At 38.2% G+C, this 18,442-nt stretch overlaps 1 protein-coding gene across 5 annotated transcripts in view; it reads right to left on the bottom strand.

Annotated features, from left to right (window-relative positions):
• BOD1L1 (biorientation of chromosomes in cell division 1 like 1) overlaps positions 1–18,442 on the bottom strand; it is a 54,135-nt gene continuing 35,693 nt past the window's right edge. For 2 of the 5 annotated variants that reach the window (XR_005215830.1, XR_005215831.1), the window contains 11 exons: positions 16,978–17,023; positions 15,414–15,484; positions 14,721–14,805; positions 13,461–13,540; positions 11,770–11,854; positions 11,335–11,408; positions 10,143–10,218; positions 10,025–10,059; positions 8,919–8,965; positions 7,401–7,450; positions 7,220–7,304 (listed from right to left, as the gene is read on the bottom strand). Coding sequence is in view for 2 of the 5 variants with exons in the window: in XM_037829407.1 (XP_037685335.1) it covers positions 1,171–1,288; positions 4,077–4,217; positions 6,644–6,797; positions 7,220–7,304; positions 7,401–7,450; positions 8,919–8,957; positions 10,018–10,059; positions 10,143–10,218; positions 11,335–11,408; positions 11,770–11,854; positions 13,461–13,540; positions 14,721–14,805; positions 15,414–15,484; positions 16,978–17,023 (1,146 nt within the window). In the remaining 3 variants the exon portion in view is untranslated. Of the gene's footprint in view, positions 1,289–4,076; positions 4,218–6,643; positions 6,798–7,219; positions 7,305–7,400; positions 7,451–8,918; positions 8,966–10,017; positions 10,060–10,142; positions 10,219–11,334; positions 11,409–11,769; positions 11,855–13,460; positions 13,541–14,720; positions 14,806–15,413; positions 15,485–16,977; positions 17,024–18,442 lie in introns of those variants that run through there. The other 3 variants (XM_037829407.1, XM_037829408.1, XR_005215832.1) reach the window with 3 other exon arrangements.

Genomic DNA, 18,442 nt, shown 5'->3' on the forward strand with positions numbered 1-18,442 from the left:
AAAAATCACACACATTTAATGTAAATTTCAATTATAAAACAAGAATAAGAACAAAATATTTTAAAACAATCTCAATTATTTGGCAACTCATCACATTATTGAGACAAATTTGATCTCAAGAAAAGTTTAATCTTATGAAAAACTTAAGTTGGACAGTTTGCTCATATGGGAGTTAAAACATGTTTAAAAAAGAATCTGGCAATAAAGCCAGTTTCTATCATGAAATAATTGTGTATAAAACAACATAAAATCCTTAAGCTCAACACATAGGAGTGACCTATTCTTCAATGCATTTCTCATCACTGAAAAAGATAACAAGGAAAGAATATTGGTAGAAGCCTCGGAAGAGCGCGGAGGACCGGGGGTTTCTGCGGCAGGTGTCGGGAGGGGACTTTACCTGAACCAAAACCACTTACGCCAGTGGGGCTGGTAGCAAAGTCACAGATGTGATTACAATCTAAAAACAGTTACATTCTTAAAAAAGAGTCACAATTATGACCAGAAAAGCAATGGAGACCTTTCTTTAGCTAAACTACTTTACTAGGATACATGCGAGAGGATTCTGTATTTCCTGCCAGATTATAGTCAGATAGTTATAGGGCAGGCAGAGTCCTCAAAAATGTTCTACTCCTGACTGCATAGCATTTAAAACCTTTTTTTATTAAAAAAAAATAATAAAATAAAATAAACAGATATATAGTAAAGTTCACAGATAAGTTTTCTCTGTAAAATAAATAAAGTGTTCATTGATTAGCATCATACATAGAGTAAAATACAACCTATTTTTACATGTTTATATACTGTACACAGATTACCAGAAGGCAGCCTGGTTGGTGTCTGATGGACTGGAAGGGTTTGCATTAGTGATGTGCCACATTGGGAAATCCCAATTTTGAATGTTAAAATATACAACTACTTTGTTTTGAGTTCAGATACAAAGTAAACTTATTTTCTTTTATCTGAAATAAATGTACATAATATCTTCTATGAACAATCGTTTATAAAGCTGTTTAAAACATAACAAGAAAAAGCTTGCACCTAAGAACTTACAACACATGCATACTCTTTTCCTGGTTTAAAAACAAAACAAAACAAAACAAAACAAAACAAAACAAAGGCCTATGGCCACCGAGGCTCCTCTCTGACAAGCCGGATTCATCAGTGTCAGGATTACCGCTTCGCCTTCTTCGTAGGGGCTTCCTCCACTCGCTGCTGGCCTCTTGTTCGTGCCCCAGGAGGGCTGGCTTCTCTCTTGCGCTTGGTAGATGGGGAGAGCTGTGTCTTTGATCTGCATTAAACAGAAGTCAAGGCAAGGGTGCGAGTTATAAGCAACTGCTTCAAATAATTTGGGAGTTCTTAAAAAAAAATGGAAGATCTTTGAACTTGACAGCCAAGAAGATAAAACCCAGTAACATTTATACAGGAAAAGGAAGGTACAGAAGAACTTGAGTTAACTGGTTACCACACACAAACACAGGACCCTGGAGGACAAGCCCAGAAGTCAGTGCCCTGGTTCTAGTTCTACACACTCCAGGTGCTGACAGTGACCAAGTCAGCTTCTTCTCTGGGCCCTAGTGCTTCTATCTATAAGATAAAGAAACCAACTGCCATCCTACCAATATACATAGTGTCCCAAGTTGAAATAAATAATGAGAGCACAGCAAGATTTCAGCCTAGGTCTGACTAAGTGCAAAATCATGTTTCAGAGTACAACATTATAGAAAAGAGCTGGCAATGTTAGTAAAGGCACAGGTATTTTGGAGAGCATTCTAGTCAATCTCTGCCATTCAGCCTATCCCTTCTTTCCATGCTGCCATTAGAACTATTTGTTGGAAACTCCAATTAATCATTTTACTCACCTAGATATATATATCTAAACTCTTGTTGTTCTCTGTTGCCTTCAAGATGAACTCATCCAGAGCATAATACATAAAGTCCTGTAAAATCTGCCCTCAATTTTTGCACCATCCTCAAATACAGTCCTTCTCAAGTATTTCCATTCCCCAAACATGCAACACTCTTTTACATTATCACGTTTGGTATGTGATGTTTGTGAAATCACACCACACTTCCCATCTGACAAAATTCCCCATTCTGAAGTCCTAGTTCAAAAGGAACTCCTGGGAAGCCTTCCCCAGTCCACAGCAAGCTGCTTCCTCTTCAGAAATCCCATAACCCTCTGCATTTTCACTGCGGCACATACCACTGTAATTTATCTACTTGTTTTTTTCAAACGGCAGGTTACAGTCCAGTATTTTGATGAAACATATTAATGGAACCCAATAGAAATACACTGGTATCATATCTATTAAGTTTGACTCATGAAAATTTTGTTTCAGTTACAGAAGCAAGAATGTGAGCACTGGTTGTATTTTAAAATATATTCTTATTGTGGGTTGTAGTCCAAAAAGTTTGAAAACCATATATAGATACGCTTCCCCCATCAGACAGTATGTTTCTCCAAGGCAGTTACGGAGTTTTAGTCATCTTCCTATCTCTAGGGCCTACCACAGTGCTTGTATTAGGTAAGCAAGTAAGCAAGCAAGCAGGCATTAAATGTTACCAATGAATGAAAAGACTTGGGAAACTAAAACACAAGACATGGAGAAATGGGACTTCACTGACAGAAAGAAATTTTTTTGCTCATTGTTCCTTTGACAGCAAAAGTATTTTTTTGAGTTGAAAATGAGGGAAATTTTGCTGCAGATGGCATAGATTCAACCTGATGTTACCTATGCCTGCACTGAAAATGGCTGAGAAGCAGTGTGTATTAATAACCCATGTCAACTGTGTCCAAGGAAAACCATCAGACACCTGATGAGTACCTATTCGCTGCACAGTTGTATGTGCTGGCACTGGGTGCCAGGCAGCACAGGACAGAAGCTTTGAGCTTCTTCCTAGCGGGGTGAGCTTAGTAGGCCATCCAGGCCCTTTCCATCCAGACTGTGTTCTGCCACTAGCAGACTTAGGAGCTTGTAAGAAATGCAAAATCCCAAGCCCTACACCAGTCCTACGGAATCAGAATCTGCATTTTAACACGAGCCTCAGATGATTCATCTGCACATTCAATTTTGAGAAGGATCCAGACCTTTCTGAGATGCTCCCCCTTACAAATAAAATAAGGGTACCTTTCACTTAGTAAGGAGTAAATGAGAAAATCTATGTGAAAGGTGCCTGGCACTTTTAGTTTTCTTTCCTTTCCATAACTTGTGGATAAATAATGCACCCATATGTTACAAGTACACTGTGAAGATCAATATGACAGATGTCAAAATGGTTTTTGTATATTATGAAGTCTTCAGTTTTTGGATGCAATAATGTACAGACAGTAAGACAAGTTCTTCATCTCAAAAAAGAGGCTTATGGTTCAGGGAAGGGGAGACTAAAGCAATATGCCTAAACCAATGGCATATGCTATTCTCAACTGCACAGTGATAGTTGGAACTGCAACAGGAAGGAGAGATCAGAATGGGCTGAAGCAGGAAGGAAGGCATCCTGAAGAATGTGGCCTCGAAGGATGGAAAGGCCCTGGCTGACTGGGAAGCTGGTGGTGAGGGTAGTCCTCAAGAAAGAACTAGCACAAGCAAAGGCAAAGAAGTAGAACTCTGTATGGCCTGTGGGAAGCAATGAGGAGATGATTCAGGCTGAGGTGGAAGGCGCAAGCTTGTGGGTGGCTGTCCCTGAAGGTGGGTGTTTTACTTTATTACCTTGTCACCTTTCCAATGCTCTGCCTAAAAACAGGTCCTAAGACTCTAGGTGGTTACATGCTCTTTACCATGTTGCACTTACTGCCTTCAGATTGATGACCACTCAGGGACAACAAGCTTTGTTTTCTGGGCTCATGGTATCAAGGACAGGCTTGTGTGGGAAGGCCATGAGGCCAGGCCAGGCGAGACTGGTGAGGCCACTAGGAGACACCTTTTACAGCCCTTCCTATTCATCTTGGAAGCCAGTGACCCCAAAGGACAGTCATTTGATGAGACAAAAATCTTAAAGGAAATTAGGAAGACAGCATTACAGTAAGAAAAATAGTCTAAGGGGGTTAATAATGACTTGACGTGTAAGCAGGGACTTACCTTCCTAATGGGGGAGATTTACTAACTTTTTCGCTGGTGGACAACTTCTCTTTTGCTAATTTTTGGCGATTTCTAGGAGAAACTGTTTCTGGGCTGCCAAGTTTGGATGTTGCACGTGCAGGTGGCTCGCTATGCTGTTTTCTGAAACAGATTATAGAAACACTGGACAATAGGTAGGTGGAATAATAGCACTGAACACTCCAGCCCCTATGACTGTTTGGAAAGGATGCGGCTCCTTGTGGGCAAGTCAGAGCAAATGGGACTAAAAGCAGGAAATGGCTAGTTTTCTTGACTATTGCTAACAGATAGATCTTAATGTCACCCACAGTTAACTCTGCTTGCATGGCTCTATCTTTGCTTTTACTGTGTGTGAGTTTATCATGGCTTCGAAAAAGATGTAACTGTTAAAAATAGAAAACTTAATGGCTGACAAAATGAAGATCCCATTAGAGCTCATGAGAGTAGAATAAAGGGCCAAAATTTAAAAAAAGTACAATTCACAAGGCTAAGTGTTAAGGCCCTGTAACTGGGTCCAAATAGTCAACTGTACCATTATCAGATGAGGGAAGATGTGGCTTACCAGAAAAAAAGCTCTTAAAGAAAGGACTTTGTTTAGGTGGCGTACAGCTGAATCCAAGGCAACTATATGCTATGCATGCACACTGAAGCACAGTATCCAGAAAGTAAAGTGGGAACAATCTCCTTCTGGATTCATTAGACCACACTTGGTCTTAAAAAGGGGATATAGACAAACTGAGGAGAACAGACAGGGATGATGAGGGGGCTCAAAACAAGAGAAGACCTGGAAGATGCCTTCAAGTCTTTCAGGGTAAATTATATAGAAGGCTCCAAGATTAGACCTATATCCAATGGGAGCTATAGGGAAACTGGACACAAGGAAGAGAATGGGTGCCAGGCAGCAGGTGCCTTCCCCGTCACTGAGCATGAGTAAAAGCAGTAAGATGGTTTCAGAGGTGCTGCGGGCACAGCAATTTAGGGGTAGTACTAGATGACTGCCAAGAACCCATCCCATCCTGAGAATCTGTGAAATTATGAGGACACCAGAGCTCTGGAACCCATCAGCCAACGCCAAAGAAACTAAACTAAAAAGAAAGAATACACTTGTAAATCAAAATTTCCTAAAATACATTAAGAGCGATCACAATCCAGGTAACTGAAGAACCTTGTAAGTCAAATAAGATTTGTTTTTAAAGAATGAATTTTAAAAGGCAAATCCGATAGCTGCTTTTAGATGCTTGAAGATGGCTGGAAGGCCTATGGAACCTTCTCTTGGTGAGCCCTACCATATGGGACGATCTTCCTATGACTGTTTAAGAGAAGGTAGTGGTGCTGGTAGAGGGTCCTGTACCAGAAAACAAGGATGCTGGGCTCCAGCACCACTACATCCCTCTCCTGTCAAGAGGAATCTTGATTCTGTGACTTCTCATCTATTTATCTGAGTTGCCCCACCTCAAAAAACAAATATAATACCACCTTATCTTTAGCCATGTGAGTGCCTAAAGTCTTTAAGAAATCAAACCATGACATGAATGGCTAACGTGCAAATTTGGTGGGATCAGAAAATGTCTAATTTTAAGTCTTTAGGTAAATACAAAACACTATTACTATGATCCTACTGACAAGTGGTGCTCTTGAAATAGAAGTTCCTGCACATTTTGATTAAAAGATTATAATCACAGTAAAAAGGGAAAATAGTCTTGCTTTCAAAGATATTAACCATTTGGATGAAACTGTATAGTGATGCAACATTTCTCAAAATGAGCTATGAGGAAGGCTGGTTGATGTTAATATGTGTAATGAGGGGGATGGGCGTTGATGTTAACATGTGTAATGAGAGTATAGTGGTAAACCATGCTTGTTTAAACAAAGTTAGCCAGTTTCCTTTCCTCTAGGACTTTGCCAGGTCCTAAATAAACTACACACACCATGACTTTCTAGGGGGAGAGAATTCACTGGCACTTTCAAACTTGTTTAAGCATGGTACTATTTTTCCAGAGACTCTGGCTAGACTAGGGTTTGGGAGAACATACTTTGGGATATGTGAAATTATCATTTACTTGAGTAAAAAATGGCTGAATATGAGCAATTTCATAAAACCAACCTATTACATACATTAGTCAGCAGTGCCTTATGGTAGTGATGCATGTGCCTGCTCTCTTTTACAAGAGTTAGGTATGTTGACCGCAGGGACTGTGTTTTGCTTCTCTGCCTTCACTATGCACACTCTGAGACATAGTAGATGCGCAATAAACATTTGTAAAGAAACTGAATGGGTCTCACCAAACAAGCATTTAAAACCTGGCAAAGGACCATAGTGATCTTTTTGGGAAAATGGTTTCAAATGAGAAACAGCTTCTCCAAGAAGAACCCAAATGTCAGAAGGCTGAGAGCTGGTACTCTCTGCTGAAGATAAAATGAAAGGAAACAGCTTACGTGGAGGAGGTATGAGTGATTCAGTTCAAAGAGAATCCCATGAACCCCAAAGCTGTATTCTGATGGGAGAAGGTGGGTGAAGATGTTTAGAAGCTCTTTCTAGGCCCCATTACCTCTGGGCCTCTGATCTGGTGGAGGATCTTGTGGTTGCTCCTGAGGGCTCCTCCTCTTCCTCCTCCTCCTCTTCCTCCTCAGACTCCTGGTCCTTCTTGTCCTCAGTTGCATCAGAAATTGATTTCTGACGTTTTCTTTCTGACTCTGAGGACTCTATAATGAATAGAAGGGCAACACCTGGATTGTACAATTCCCAAAGACACTTCCAAAGGATAGAGTCAAGGAATTTAGGAGAACTTAGGATGGGAGTTGGAGGCAGAAGAGGTGGTTTTCCGCTTCCTTTGTGTTTTAGCACTTGCAATTCACACTGTTTAATTTAATCTCAAACACATTTGGGATAGTTTACTTAGGCAGTTCACAGGCAGCATTCATGAAAAACTCACATGCATTCAGAAAAGCATCTGGGACATACCATTTCTGACATGAGATTAGAGCCATTTTGCACATATTTATGTAAGATTATTACTAGCTGTACCCCACTGGGTTTTTCCTCATCAGAAGAAAAACTTTTAAAAAAGATGATTTTGAAATAAGACTCTGTAATTAAGAATGTGCTAGAAACAACTGAGTCATACCGGCATCATCTGACAGATTGAGTGAACGCTTGGGCTTTCTTCCTCTCCGACGCACGTTTGTTACTGACTTTTCTTCACCATCGTCCTAGAAGCAATAAAATTGGAGATGAAAGGGTGAACAACTGATCACTGACTAAGTTTATTTCTAAAGGTAAAATCTGATAAGAAAACAAACACTTACATTGCTTATGCTTCTTTCTTGTAGGTTAGCTGTTTCTTTAGTGGACTCATCTTTAAGAAAAGGGAGATCTCTGCATTAATACTTTATTAGTGCATAATTAGCTTAAGAGGACTCCAGAAAGCTACCACCAGAATGCTACAGATTTTGGAGAAATCATGGCCTTGCTGACACTTTGACTTTGGATTTCTATCCTCCAAAACTGTGAGCCAATAAATTCCTGTTGTTTAAGCCAATCAGTATATGGTATTTGTCATAGCAGCCTTGACAAACAATGGCATCTCCCTTTTTTTAGAAAATAAAAAAATCTTGCTTTTCCAGAAAACAAGAAAAACTTGACCACAGGACCATATATGGTTAAAAGTGGAAAAAAGACGTAAAAATCACATATTTAATTTATTTTCTCTGATCAGAATACATACTTTCTTCATCTCGACCATGCTATTTATTTGATCTCAAATAGTCACATTCATCTCTTTGTCCATGTCAATCTTTTAAATCCCTCAATGGCTCTTCTTGCTTCTTTGCAAATATTTTTAACTTATGAAAATAAGATATTTACATTGTAAAAAATTGTAGAAAAGGCATGCAACTGTAAACAATATTATGGACTGCACCCATTATCCTACCATGCAGAGATAATCATTATCAGCATTTTGGTATTTTTTCTTTCCTTGGAATGAGAACAAAACGATTGAAATAATTTTGGCTCTTGAGTCCTGGCTCTGTAAGCTGCACAGGCTACTTTTAAAGTTTATTATTTCTTGGAGAACACTAGTTTCTTGAGCTGAATTTGTGCCTTGCTGTTCACAGCACCTAGCCCCAATCTGACCTATTTCTTCCCTAAACATATCCAGTAAATTATAGCTGGATGCACAGTGCAAGCTATTTCTCTGATGGAATGCCTCACTTTCCTCTCTGAAGGCTCCCCAGGTTTCTTTCACCTCCAGTGAGCGCTCCCTCTTCTGAGCCTCTGTGTTACCCAATGTCTCTGTTACTCACCATTCATCTGGCATTTACTGCATCATCTCTTCCTATTTTCCTCTCTTACCCCTTGAATTGGGCTATACTTCCCCTGAACATAGAGGCTGCCTTTTATTTTTATTTCACAAAGTTGTTTTATTAATTTTCCTTGAAATTGATAATGAATTCTCAGTGTACAAATTAAAAGGTACAAAAGAATATTCAGTGAAAATTAAGTTTCTCTCCCAATATTGAACCTCAGGCACCAGGCTCCCCTCTTCTGAGGCAAACATATTTCTCAGTGGCTTTGTGTTCCTTCTGGAGCTGGTCTGTGCATGCACATGGGGCTGTGTTTCTGAACGCAGTATTCTTACTGAGAATGGCTCAGATCACAGGAAAAGCCAAGAGGTATAGACCTTCACGGCTATAAGGACAACTGTTTTTACCCAAGAGGCTGCCTACTTCAATGAGAAACAGAATGAAACTCTAAAGGCTACCCCACAGCCAGCCTTTTCCTCCCATTTAGAGCATACACAGAGGAATCCTGTGAGTACCGACCTGTTTGTGTAACTTTCAGTTTGCTGCTAAGTGGAGACTGTTTCTACCTAAATTTTCAACAAACAAAAAAAATTGAAATCAGCAATTTATCAACTTCACATAGAAAGGTAAGCAACAATTTTAAAGAAGGTTTAGGGCCTCTATTTATGTAGGTAGCCTATCTGGGACCTATTTTTCTGTAGCTCATTCAAACTACCAAGCAAATGTGGATCCCAGTGCACATGGTCTTTGCACAACAAAAATCAAGGGTGCAGCAAGACTTCTCCCCAGCAACCCTGCTACTGCACTGGAGGAAGCACACAGGGACAATGCAGCAAGGCCCACTGTGCTTACTCTCCCCAGCACTAGCAAACTGTGGTACATGTTGGCAGATGCATTCCTATGGCTCTAGTTCTGGTACCTTACAATAATCCTATGAGTCAAGTGCAGGTATTATTGCACCAACTTTGTAGCCAAGGACACTGAGGCTCAAGAAGGGCATGTGACTGGCTCAGTGTCGCAGATTTGGAAGCAAGGGCCAGAGCTGAGGCTTGAATCCCATGGGCACCATAGGCATATGTTTGTCCTCGTTACGATGCTGCCATTGAAATTCATGCAATGAAATCGTCATATAATGATTTTGTTCGGTATATACTTCACGGTCAAAGATAAAGAACGTTTAAAAAGATAAATGATAGGATTTTCTGCATGGAAATCAGTGTACCTTTTATTACAAAATGAATTCCATAGCAAGTAGTAAGATGGCAAGATGCACCAGAAGTTTCCATAAAGAAACTACCATCTAAAAATCATATAAAATAGCTCATATCTATATTTTAACCAAGAACTGACTACAGGAAGACAAGTCCCTTTATAATTTTTAGATAACCAAATTCTCAAGAGAGGATGGAATCATACTGAAGAGCAAGAAACTAATATAGATCTGTTTATATGTATATAGCACTAATAATATTATTTGAATAGTTACTTAATGTTTTATTTGAGAAAGTCTTTTAAAGCTTTTCAAATACTTTTAGAAAAATAAAGTAGTGAAAAACTGGATATACAGTATACTCTTTCAGATCAAGAGCAAATTCTCAAAGTTTTCATCTTTTTTAATTACTTACAGTGGCAGCGCCAGTATCTGTTTTGGAGTCCTCTTCTAAAACACAAAAGAAATCTCACTTAGAAAATCAGTCTGAAAATTTTTTTTGGGTGTAAACTGAACACACATCAAATACCTACTTGCTTTTAATAATGTTTCTATGGGGTATTTACGAGGCCTTCCTCTTTTCCTTTTAATAATTATGGGCTGGTCTTCCTAAGGGACAAGTGAGAAAAAGAAAACAATTTAACAAAGAAAATATAAAAAAAAAAACAAAAAACAAAAATAATTTTAGCTTTTATTATACAAATAGCTCATTTTTTAAAAATGAGATTTAGAGTCCCCTCATAGGAGGGCTCAAATCCCACCTTTGTCATTTAAAAAATATGTGACCTTGGGCTTCCTGCTTCACTTCTCTTACTGCAGTTCCCTTCCCTGATAAATGCTGATAACAGCTAAATGAATTCATGAAGTTGTGAGGATTATGAAATAATGAAAGCAAGCCCCCGTGTTAGTTTTTATTTCTATAATAAATATGTACCTCCATTTAATTTCAGATTTATTCCAAATTACTTGTGACCACAAAAAAACAAAAAAAACAAAAAAAAAACATTGAATTTCTCATACACAAGTACGAGAAAGCGAAAAGAAGTTTTACTTTTTAACTGTTTAATTTTTTTTTGTACCATTAAAAAATTGGCTAACTCAGTGACGGTTACTCTAGAAGATCTAGTTCGTGTACAAGATTGTTCCCCTTGACACATGGGGCTGTCCCAGGCACTGTGACCCTCTGCCACACTGGGCTCTCAGCAGATCCGAATGTGCCTGGAGCAGGCAGGCCTCGGGTGGTCTGTCCACTCCTGCTGCCCTCCGGAATCCAGACCCTTGCATCATGAAACTGGGTCTCACTGGGTAATCTCTGCATGCTTTCTGTACACCCTGCTGCTGTTCCCATTTCATCCTGTCCAAACCACATGGCGCAGGCAGCCACTTGTTCTCTGACCTTTTCTGGTACCTGGTTTGGCTGCACTAAGCTTTAAGGCCAGGAATTTGACCTTGTCCCTGATTTAGAGCTTTGGGTTGATCCTAACTGGTCCATGACAAAAGTTAGGTCTCATACAAATGTTTTGAGGAAATGAAGAGGAAGAGAACAAAATTAATCATAATGACACTGATAAATACACTGTATGAAATGGTGTCCTACTGCACTAAAAAAAGTAAGCTCCTTCAAAAGCACTTAAGACAATCTTTAGGTAGCAATATTTAATGCATTTAATTTGTTTTTAGTACTTAAATAATTCTGAACAAATAAATAGGAAAAATATTTCTTGCCTCCTGAGACTTTGTGCTGTCATCTTCATTTTGCTCTGTCTTTTCGCCAGTAGCTTCACTGCTGCTATATTCATCTGCAGAAAAGGCAGAGCTCTGTTCGCTTTGGGTAACCAAGGTCAGCCTTCCCTGCTACAACAGCTCACCACAGTGACTTATAACTGCAGACACACAGGCACACACGCTCCATTTTCACGCCTATCCCATCAAAATTAATGAGCCTGAATGTGGTTAGTTGATAACCAGCACACTGGGGAGAATGGGATCCAAATTAACCATTCCCAAGGCCCTATTAGGCATGAGTTTTATAAAGGGAAATCAATGAGTGCAAAAGCCTGCTGAAGTCTCAGTTGGTGAAGCACGGTGAGAGATATGCTGACTGCTCTGAAGGCTTAGTCTCTTCTCAAAATAATTTATCTCAGTAGACGTACCACTCACCTTTTTCTTCCATGGCCTTAGAAACACTGCTGTTTGTTTTAGAACTCGTTTTTGATAGCTCCTCCAAATCTCCAGAGCTCTCTTCCTGTAGGGAAGTTGAACAAAACAAGAAGCTTCTTTTGCAAACTTAACACTGCCTCTATTTACCCCCTTGAAAGCATTTCTTTCAATTTCAAGAATAATTTTCTAGCTGCCTTTTAGAATAACTTGTTGGAAAATGTTTCTAAAAAGTATTTATTCTGCTAGTGAGACTATTTAAAAAGAAAAATTCTGAAGGCAGAAAACCATGAGATAAGGTTCAACTAAAAAGTAGCAAGGCTATTATTTTTTCCTCCTACAAAATGAAAATTGCTCTTTTTCTCCCTGTTCCTGGACTTTGCCTTTTCAAGAGACCAAAAACTCCCAAAGAAGAAACTCCAAAGGAAGAACTGATAGGAACTGGCAACAGTTGTAGGGTGGAGGGGAGGGGCGGGGGAGATTGGGGAGAAAGGATAAAAAGGAAAGTGTCAAAGGAGTTTCTGAGTATCAGCTCAGCCCATTTAGAGCAGCGGTCTAAACAGTTCAATTTTTCATTCCTAGCAACAAAAAAGTCTTAAGCATGAAATACCAACATGTTACATTATAATACTAATCTATCATGTAAACAAAAATACATAAAGTAGGATGAGAAAAGGATGAAACAAAAAATTAAAGTTGTAATTTTACTTCTTTAATGGCTCACTAAAAAGTAATCATAAATCCTGATTTAGTTTTAATTTTACTTATTTTTGAATAGACACATATCCTCCTGGTTCAAAATTCAAAATGCCCCCACTCCCCACCTCCCTTAGGCCATCAATACCATCAGGTTTGGATGTAGCCTTTCAGGGATTTGGGGGAGGAGGAGAGAGGGGTAAAAGCAAACACATCTGTAAAATGTCTACATTTCAAATAGTCTTCTTAAACATTTTGAACTTTTTGGCTGACCATGGCAGATATTATCAGATCTTTTTTTTTTTTTTTTTTAATCTGTTAATGAGGATGACAAAAAGCTTCTGTTATTTCCTAGTAATAGGAGTATCAACTCAGCCATTTTTTATTATCTCTTTGTGCTTGCATTATAAATATTATCTTTGTCTTATGGTTTCTCTGCAGGAATCTTAAGCCAATGACTATCTTAGAAGGGTTAATTCCATTAAAACTAGATTAATTAGACTATAAATTCATTGAATTGAGCATCTGTACACCGGTAAACTCCAAAAGGCTGAAAATGAAAAAAGACCATAGGAAAAAAGGCAATGACTGAGGACAATCTCTGGACCCCCTATATTTTAGGTGTAAGAGCTAAACTAGAAGGAAGTTATGGTATTAAAAATTTTAAAGTAATACATATCATAATATTTCAACATTTGGTGCAAGTGTATCTATAGGAAGAATTTAGAAACCTTAAGAAGCGAACAGTATAACTGAACAAAAACCTACGCAGTGATTATATTTAAAATGTAATATTAATACAATCTTGCAGTTTAAGAGTTATAAAGTACAATATTTGTTTTTATGGAAGATCCTAAAAATAACACACTTTTTATACTAAAGTGATTATTAGAAATATATAAATAAAAGAGATACCAGAACAACAAAAAAAAATTGTAAGTACTCATAGTGATGTAAATAGGTTATCCAAAACTTAAAATTAATAAGTGGAAAAATACCTTTGTATCTTGTGTCTCTGCTTCTGGCCACTGCCTCTGTGCTGTTCCTGTTCTGGAATCCAGGGCATCTGGATTATCATCTGTCAGTTTGGACAGAATCACAAAGGAATAAAAACTAAATGTAACATGAAATTCATAGTTCCATTATAAGACAGTCTAAGATTTTTTTTCTTAGGCTTGTGATACAATGAAGCCAAAATATTATCATGTGATTTGAGCACTGAGCCTTTGGCCCTGAGAACACCAAAAAAAAAAAAAAAAAAAAAAAAAAAAGAGACAACAACAAAGTAGCAGGTTTCTATGAAAAGTTCCCAGAGAGATTTTAATTTAAACTTCCTTAATGAGTTACCATCTGAATCACCTTAATGATTCAGACAACAGGCTTTAGAATCAGATTTCCCTGCTGGAAATAAAGTCACGATCTCTTGGCACCTTCATTTTTTTACTTATAAAAAGTTGGTAATACCTAACTCACAAGGTTATTGTGAAAATTAAATGAGAATGTGTATAAGGTACCACGGATAGCCTGTAGATATTCTGAACTCAATAAATTATTATAAAATAATTATATGTAGCTAACTAAAAAAGGAAAGAATTTTACTTTCCATTCTTTCTCACTTATTCATGCAATAAATCTTAACTGGGTACTTAACTGAATTTCTACTTTGTGTCAGGTATTAAAAGTATGTTCCTGCACTGTCCAGTATGGTAGCCACTAGCCACATGTGGCTATTTAAATTTAAGTTAATTAAAATTAAATACAATGAAAAATTTAGTCTTTCGGTCTTATTAGCCACACTCAGGTGCTCAATAGTCCCACGTGGCTAGTGTGGTTACTTTACTAGACAGCGAACAGAGAACACTTCCATCATTGAAGAAAGTTCTATTGGACAGCACTGTTACAGACCACAATGAGAAAATCAACAGGAGGGAGCACAGAAGAGGCATTATATGCCCCTTTACTAAAGTGCTTCACTAGTTCTGCAAGACATCTATCTATGCTATAAAATATGGAACTTGGTGGCAGCTGGCTGGGACCCAGGCCCATGCCACAGAGGGAAACTGGACATGCATGACTTCCAGGGGTTAGGACTTCCAGAAAGGGCCTGGAAAGAAGGCCTGTCTGGAAATAAACCAGCCTCAAGAGTTGTAAAGTAAATGACTATCCCTAAGAATTCTGTTATTGGTCCACTATTTTGGATATGAAAATAATATGGTTTTGAAAGGTCTGTAAAACAGGAACATATATATTTCAAATACCCAGTTCATCTTCTGAAGAGGGGTGATGCTTCCTTTTTTTCCTTTTAGGCATATGCCTTTCTTCTTCTTGAACTGAAATTTCAACCTGAAATTAAGAATGAATATATTAAAGGCAACAGAATCTGGACCCAAATCTACTGAAATGGAGCTAGACACATAAGAGTTTCTAGCCTTTGGAATGACTTTATATATACATTTTTTAAAAAATCTAGAATAACATTTTTGGCATCTAGCTTAGATTCATTTTGTAAGCATGACTACTTTTTTTGAACTGAATGTAAATCCATACAAAACATCTGTTACTGGCTAAATACTTTATTTGTACAATTCTAAGAAGCATTTTTTTTTAAGAAAAATACTATATATTTTAACATCTCTGAAGTCAGGATATATCTTACAATCCACGGTATATGATAATTTAATTGGTAGTGTTTTTCTCTTTTCTTAGGGGCCCATTACATAATGCTGCTTTTTACACTTGTTGCAAAGTGGTATGAAAAAAATTTGATTATATACCATGGACATGTCCAAACAGTCCTAAGACCTGCCAAATTACCTAAAAATTAGAAGAGCATCAATAGGTAAAAGTGATATGAAGGTCTCTTAATAAATCTGTTTCATATTTAATATATATATAAAGAATTAAAGCTTTTCTTTAGGCACACATGAAAATACTTTATTAGGAAAACACACCTCTTTAGGATTTGCTTCAACACTGTGGCTTCTTACAGCTTCTCTGTTATCTTTTTTACTACTGGAAATCTCTGAGTAATAAAAGCAAAAAAAAAAATTAATATTTATTCATTCCAATTACCTTTTTGTTTTTTGTTTTTTTTTAGGATAGTATGTGTACAGAGGAAAGGGAGAAAGAGAAGGGAAAGAAAATGGATTAGTAATTTTATTGAGTACCAGTTAAGTACGAGGTACCGCAAAAGATCCTTTACAAATGTTTTTTGACAAAATCCTCACATTAGGTAAACTCCATCATGTCAGGTTTCAACCTGAGTAAACGGGGTTCAAGGGGGCAAGTAACATGTCTGGGGTCCCAAAGGTGGCCTTTACATATCAGACTTTAAAGTTGTTCCCTTCCTCATGTGACAACAAGGTATGAAGAAGTATCCAAGGAAAACAAAGAGATACCATTTCATGGTCATCAGATTAGCAAATGCACACAAGTCTGACGATACTAAATACGGATGAATGCATGCAGTGACAACTGGTACACCAGTTGGGGACAATTTAGTATGTTCAGTAATGCTGAAGAGGTGCCCATCAACCCATCAGTTCCACACCTAGAGATACAGGTGTACTACAGATGCACCAATATGCACTAGGTGATGGTACAAGGTCATGCATGGTTGTACTGCTTGTAACTGGGAAAAGATGCAAAAAACTAAATGTTCACCAACAAAAGAAGCAAAAATTAGTAACTACGGTATATTCACACAATGGAATACTAAATAGCAATTGAAATAAAGTAACAAGTATTACACAAATCAACATGACTAAATCTCAAAATAAAATGCTGACTGAAAAAGTAAGGTTTATAGAATGTGATGCCCTTTACCTAAGGCATACAACATAATGCTACATATTGTTTATAGAAATACTGGTTCCCTTTGGAAAGGGATGGAAAGGAAAGAGATTGGGATTAGGGAGGGGAATAATGGGAATTCAACCATATCTGTAACACTTTATTCTTGAGATAGGGAATCAACAAAATTTGTAGGACTGAACAAGATTCTAAGTTCAGTTTGAGAAGAGAATTATCCATCTGGAGCTGGTGGTCTCCAACAGCTCTTGGAATGAGACCTGGTCCCTGGGAGAAGGACATAAATGTGCTGTCTCTGGTCTGCTCCCAAACTGAGACTGCTTGTCAGAAGTTAACACACACGTTAAAGTTGACCACTTGGCACAGAACTTCTAGACTTCTCTTATGGTACAAACTACAGGTGATTAGGCCTGTTAAATTCACAGGGAATTGAGTATACTGTGAGATTACTGGCAAAATTCTAATGGTTATTTAAGGCATGGCACCACTTAGAAGCTGTATATCCTTAAACAAGCCACTTCACTTCTCCAAACCGAAGTTCCCTCAACTACAGATGCGATGTTCTTAACACTCACCTTACTGGACTATATAAATTAAACAAGAGAAAGCTGTGATGTAATCAGCATAAGTCCTGACACATAGAAGGTACTCAACAAGTGGTAATTATAATAATTACTAAAATTACTACTCTGAAACTCAACTTACCTTCTTTGTCAGAAGATTTGCTTATTCTTGAGCCCAAATTTTTGACCTAAATACACAATATAAAATGTTACTTATGGATATTTTCACAAAAAAACTTGAAGGTAGAAAAAACAAAGGGAAGGGAAATTTCATAATCTGGCTGTATCTGCAAATAGCCAAAGGAATCAGAGTACCTATTCTTTTTAATTTCATCTAGAGGTTCAAGCACACAGAGCATCTCCCTTTGGAGAAGTTTTGATTATCATCTACCGTGTTCATTCTCCTTGTTTTTAGAATGATCGTGGCAAAAAAGTATGTGCTGGTTTGAATCTATTGTGTCCCCCACAAAAGCCATGTTTCTTTGAATTCAATCTTGTGGGTGCAGACTTATTATGGGTAGGATATTTTGATTAGGTTGTTTCTATGGAGATGTGACCCACCGAACTGTGGGTGAGGCTCTTTGATTAGATTATTTCCATGGAGGTGTGACCCTGCCCATTCAAGCTGGGTCTTGATTAGTTTACTGGGGTCCTTAAGAGAGCTCAGGGGCCGACACAGACCCAAATGCTTGGAGATGCAGACAGAAAGACGTCTGGAGATGTTAAGATAAGAGATGAAGCCCAGAGTTTGCCTGGAGAAGCTAAGAGAAGACCCCCCAAATGCTCAGAGATAAACACCCTGGGAGAACAAGAAAGGATACACAGGAGCTGAGAGAGAGAGATGCTAAGAGAGACAGAAGCCCAGAGACATTTTGGAGAAAGCCATTTTGACACCAGAACCTGGGAGCAAAGGACCAGGAGTCGCCAGCCACATGGGTTCCCAGCTGACAGAGGTGTTCCCAATGTTACTGGCCTTTCTTCAGTGAAGTTATCCTCTTGTTAATGCCTTGGTTTGGACAATTTTATGACCTTAGAATTGTAGATTTGTAACCCAATAAATCCCCTTTATAAAAGCCAATCTATTTGCAGTATTTTGCATTCTGGTGGCTTTAGCAAAACAGAACAGAGTAGGAACCAGGAGAAAATTTTTCTGAATTCTACGAATTCCCTGCCATCCAAATATCCCTCATGATTAAACACTAAAGGATTCTGCTATAAGATTTCCTCTTTGTTACAAATTTGGTCAATCCTACTTTATTTTTTACAGAGGGGAAGGTCTCAGAATATCCTACAACACTCAAAATCCTAGCCAGAATTTTATGAGCATTTGTAAGGGGTTGAGCTTGGATGGAGCACATGCCTGGGACCTTGCAATCTTGTCAGCCACAGCTAGAACCTTCGTAACTTTTGGAGGGCAAACCTGAACCAAATCAAGTGGGGGTTTTCCCTTCCTTCTTATTTAGCACACTGTGTGAGTTTCTAGCCGGAACTACAGAAGAGGGTATTTTGACAGAATAAGGTAAAAACTCTGATCCCGGGTAAACAGTGGTCTTGTGGTCAGCAAAGGTCTCCTCATTCCTCTGGAGGCACTGGAAAGAACGTGGCTG

The sequence above is a fragment of the Choloepus didactylus genome, chromosome 3 (genome assembly GCF_015220235.1).
Source record: "Choloepus didactylus isolate mChoDid1 chromosome 3, mChoDid1.pri, whole genome shotgun sequence".
Lineage (NCBI taxonomy): Eukaryota > Metazoa > Chordata > Mammalia > Pilosa > Megalonychidae > Choloepus > Choloepus didactylus.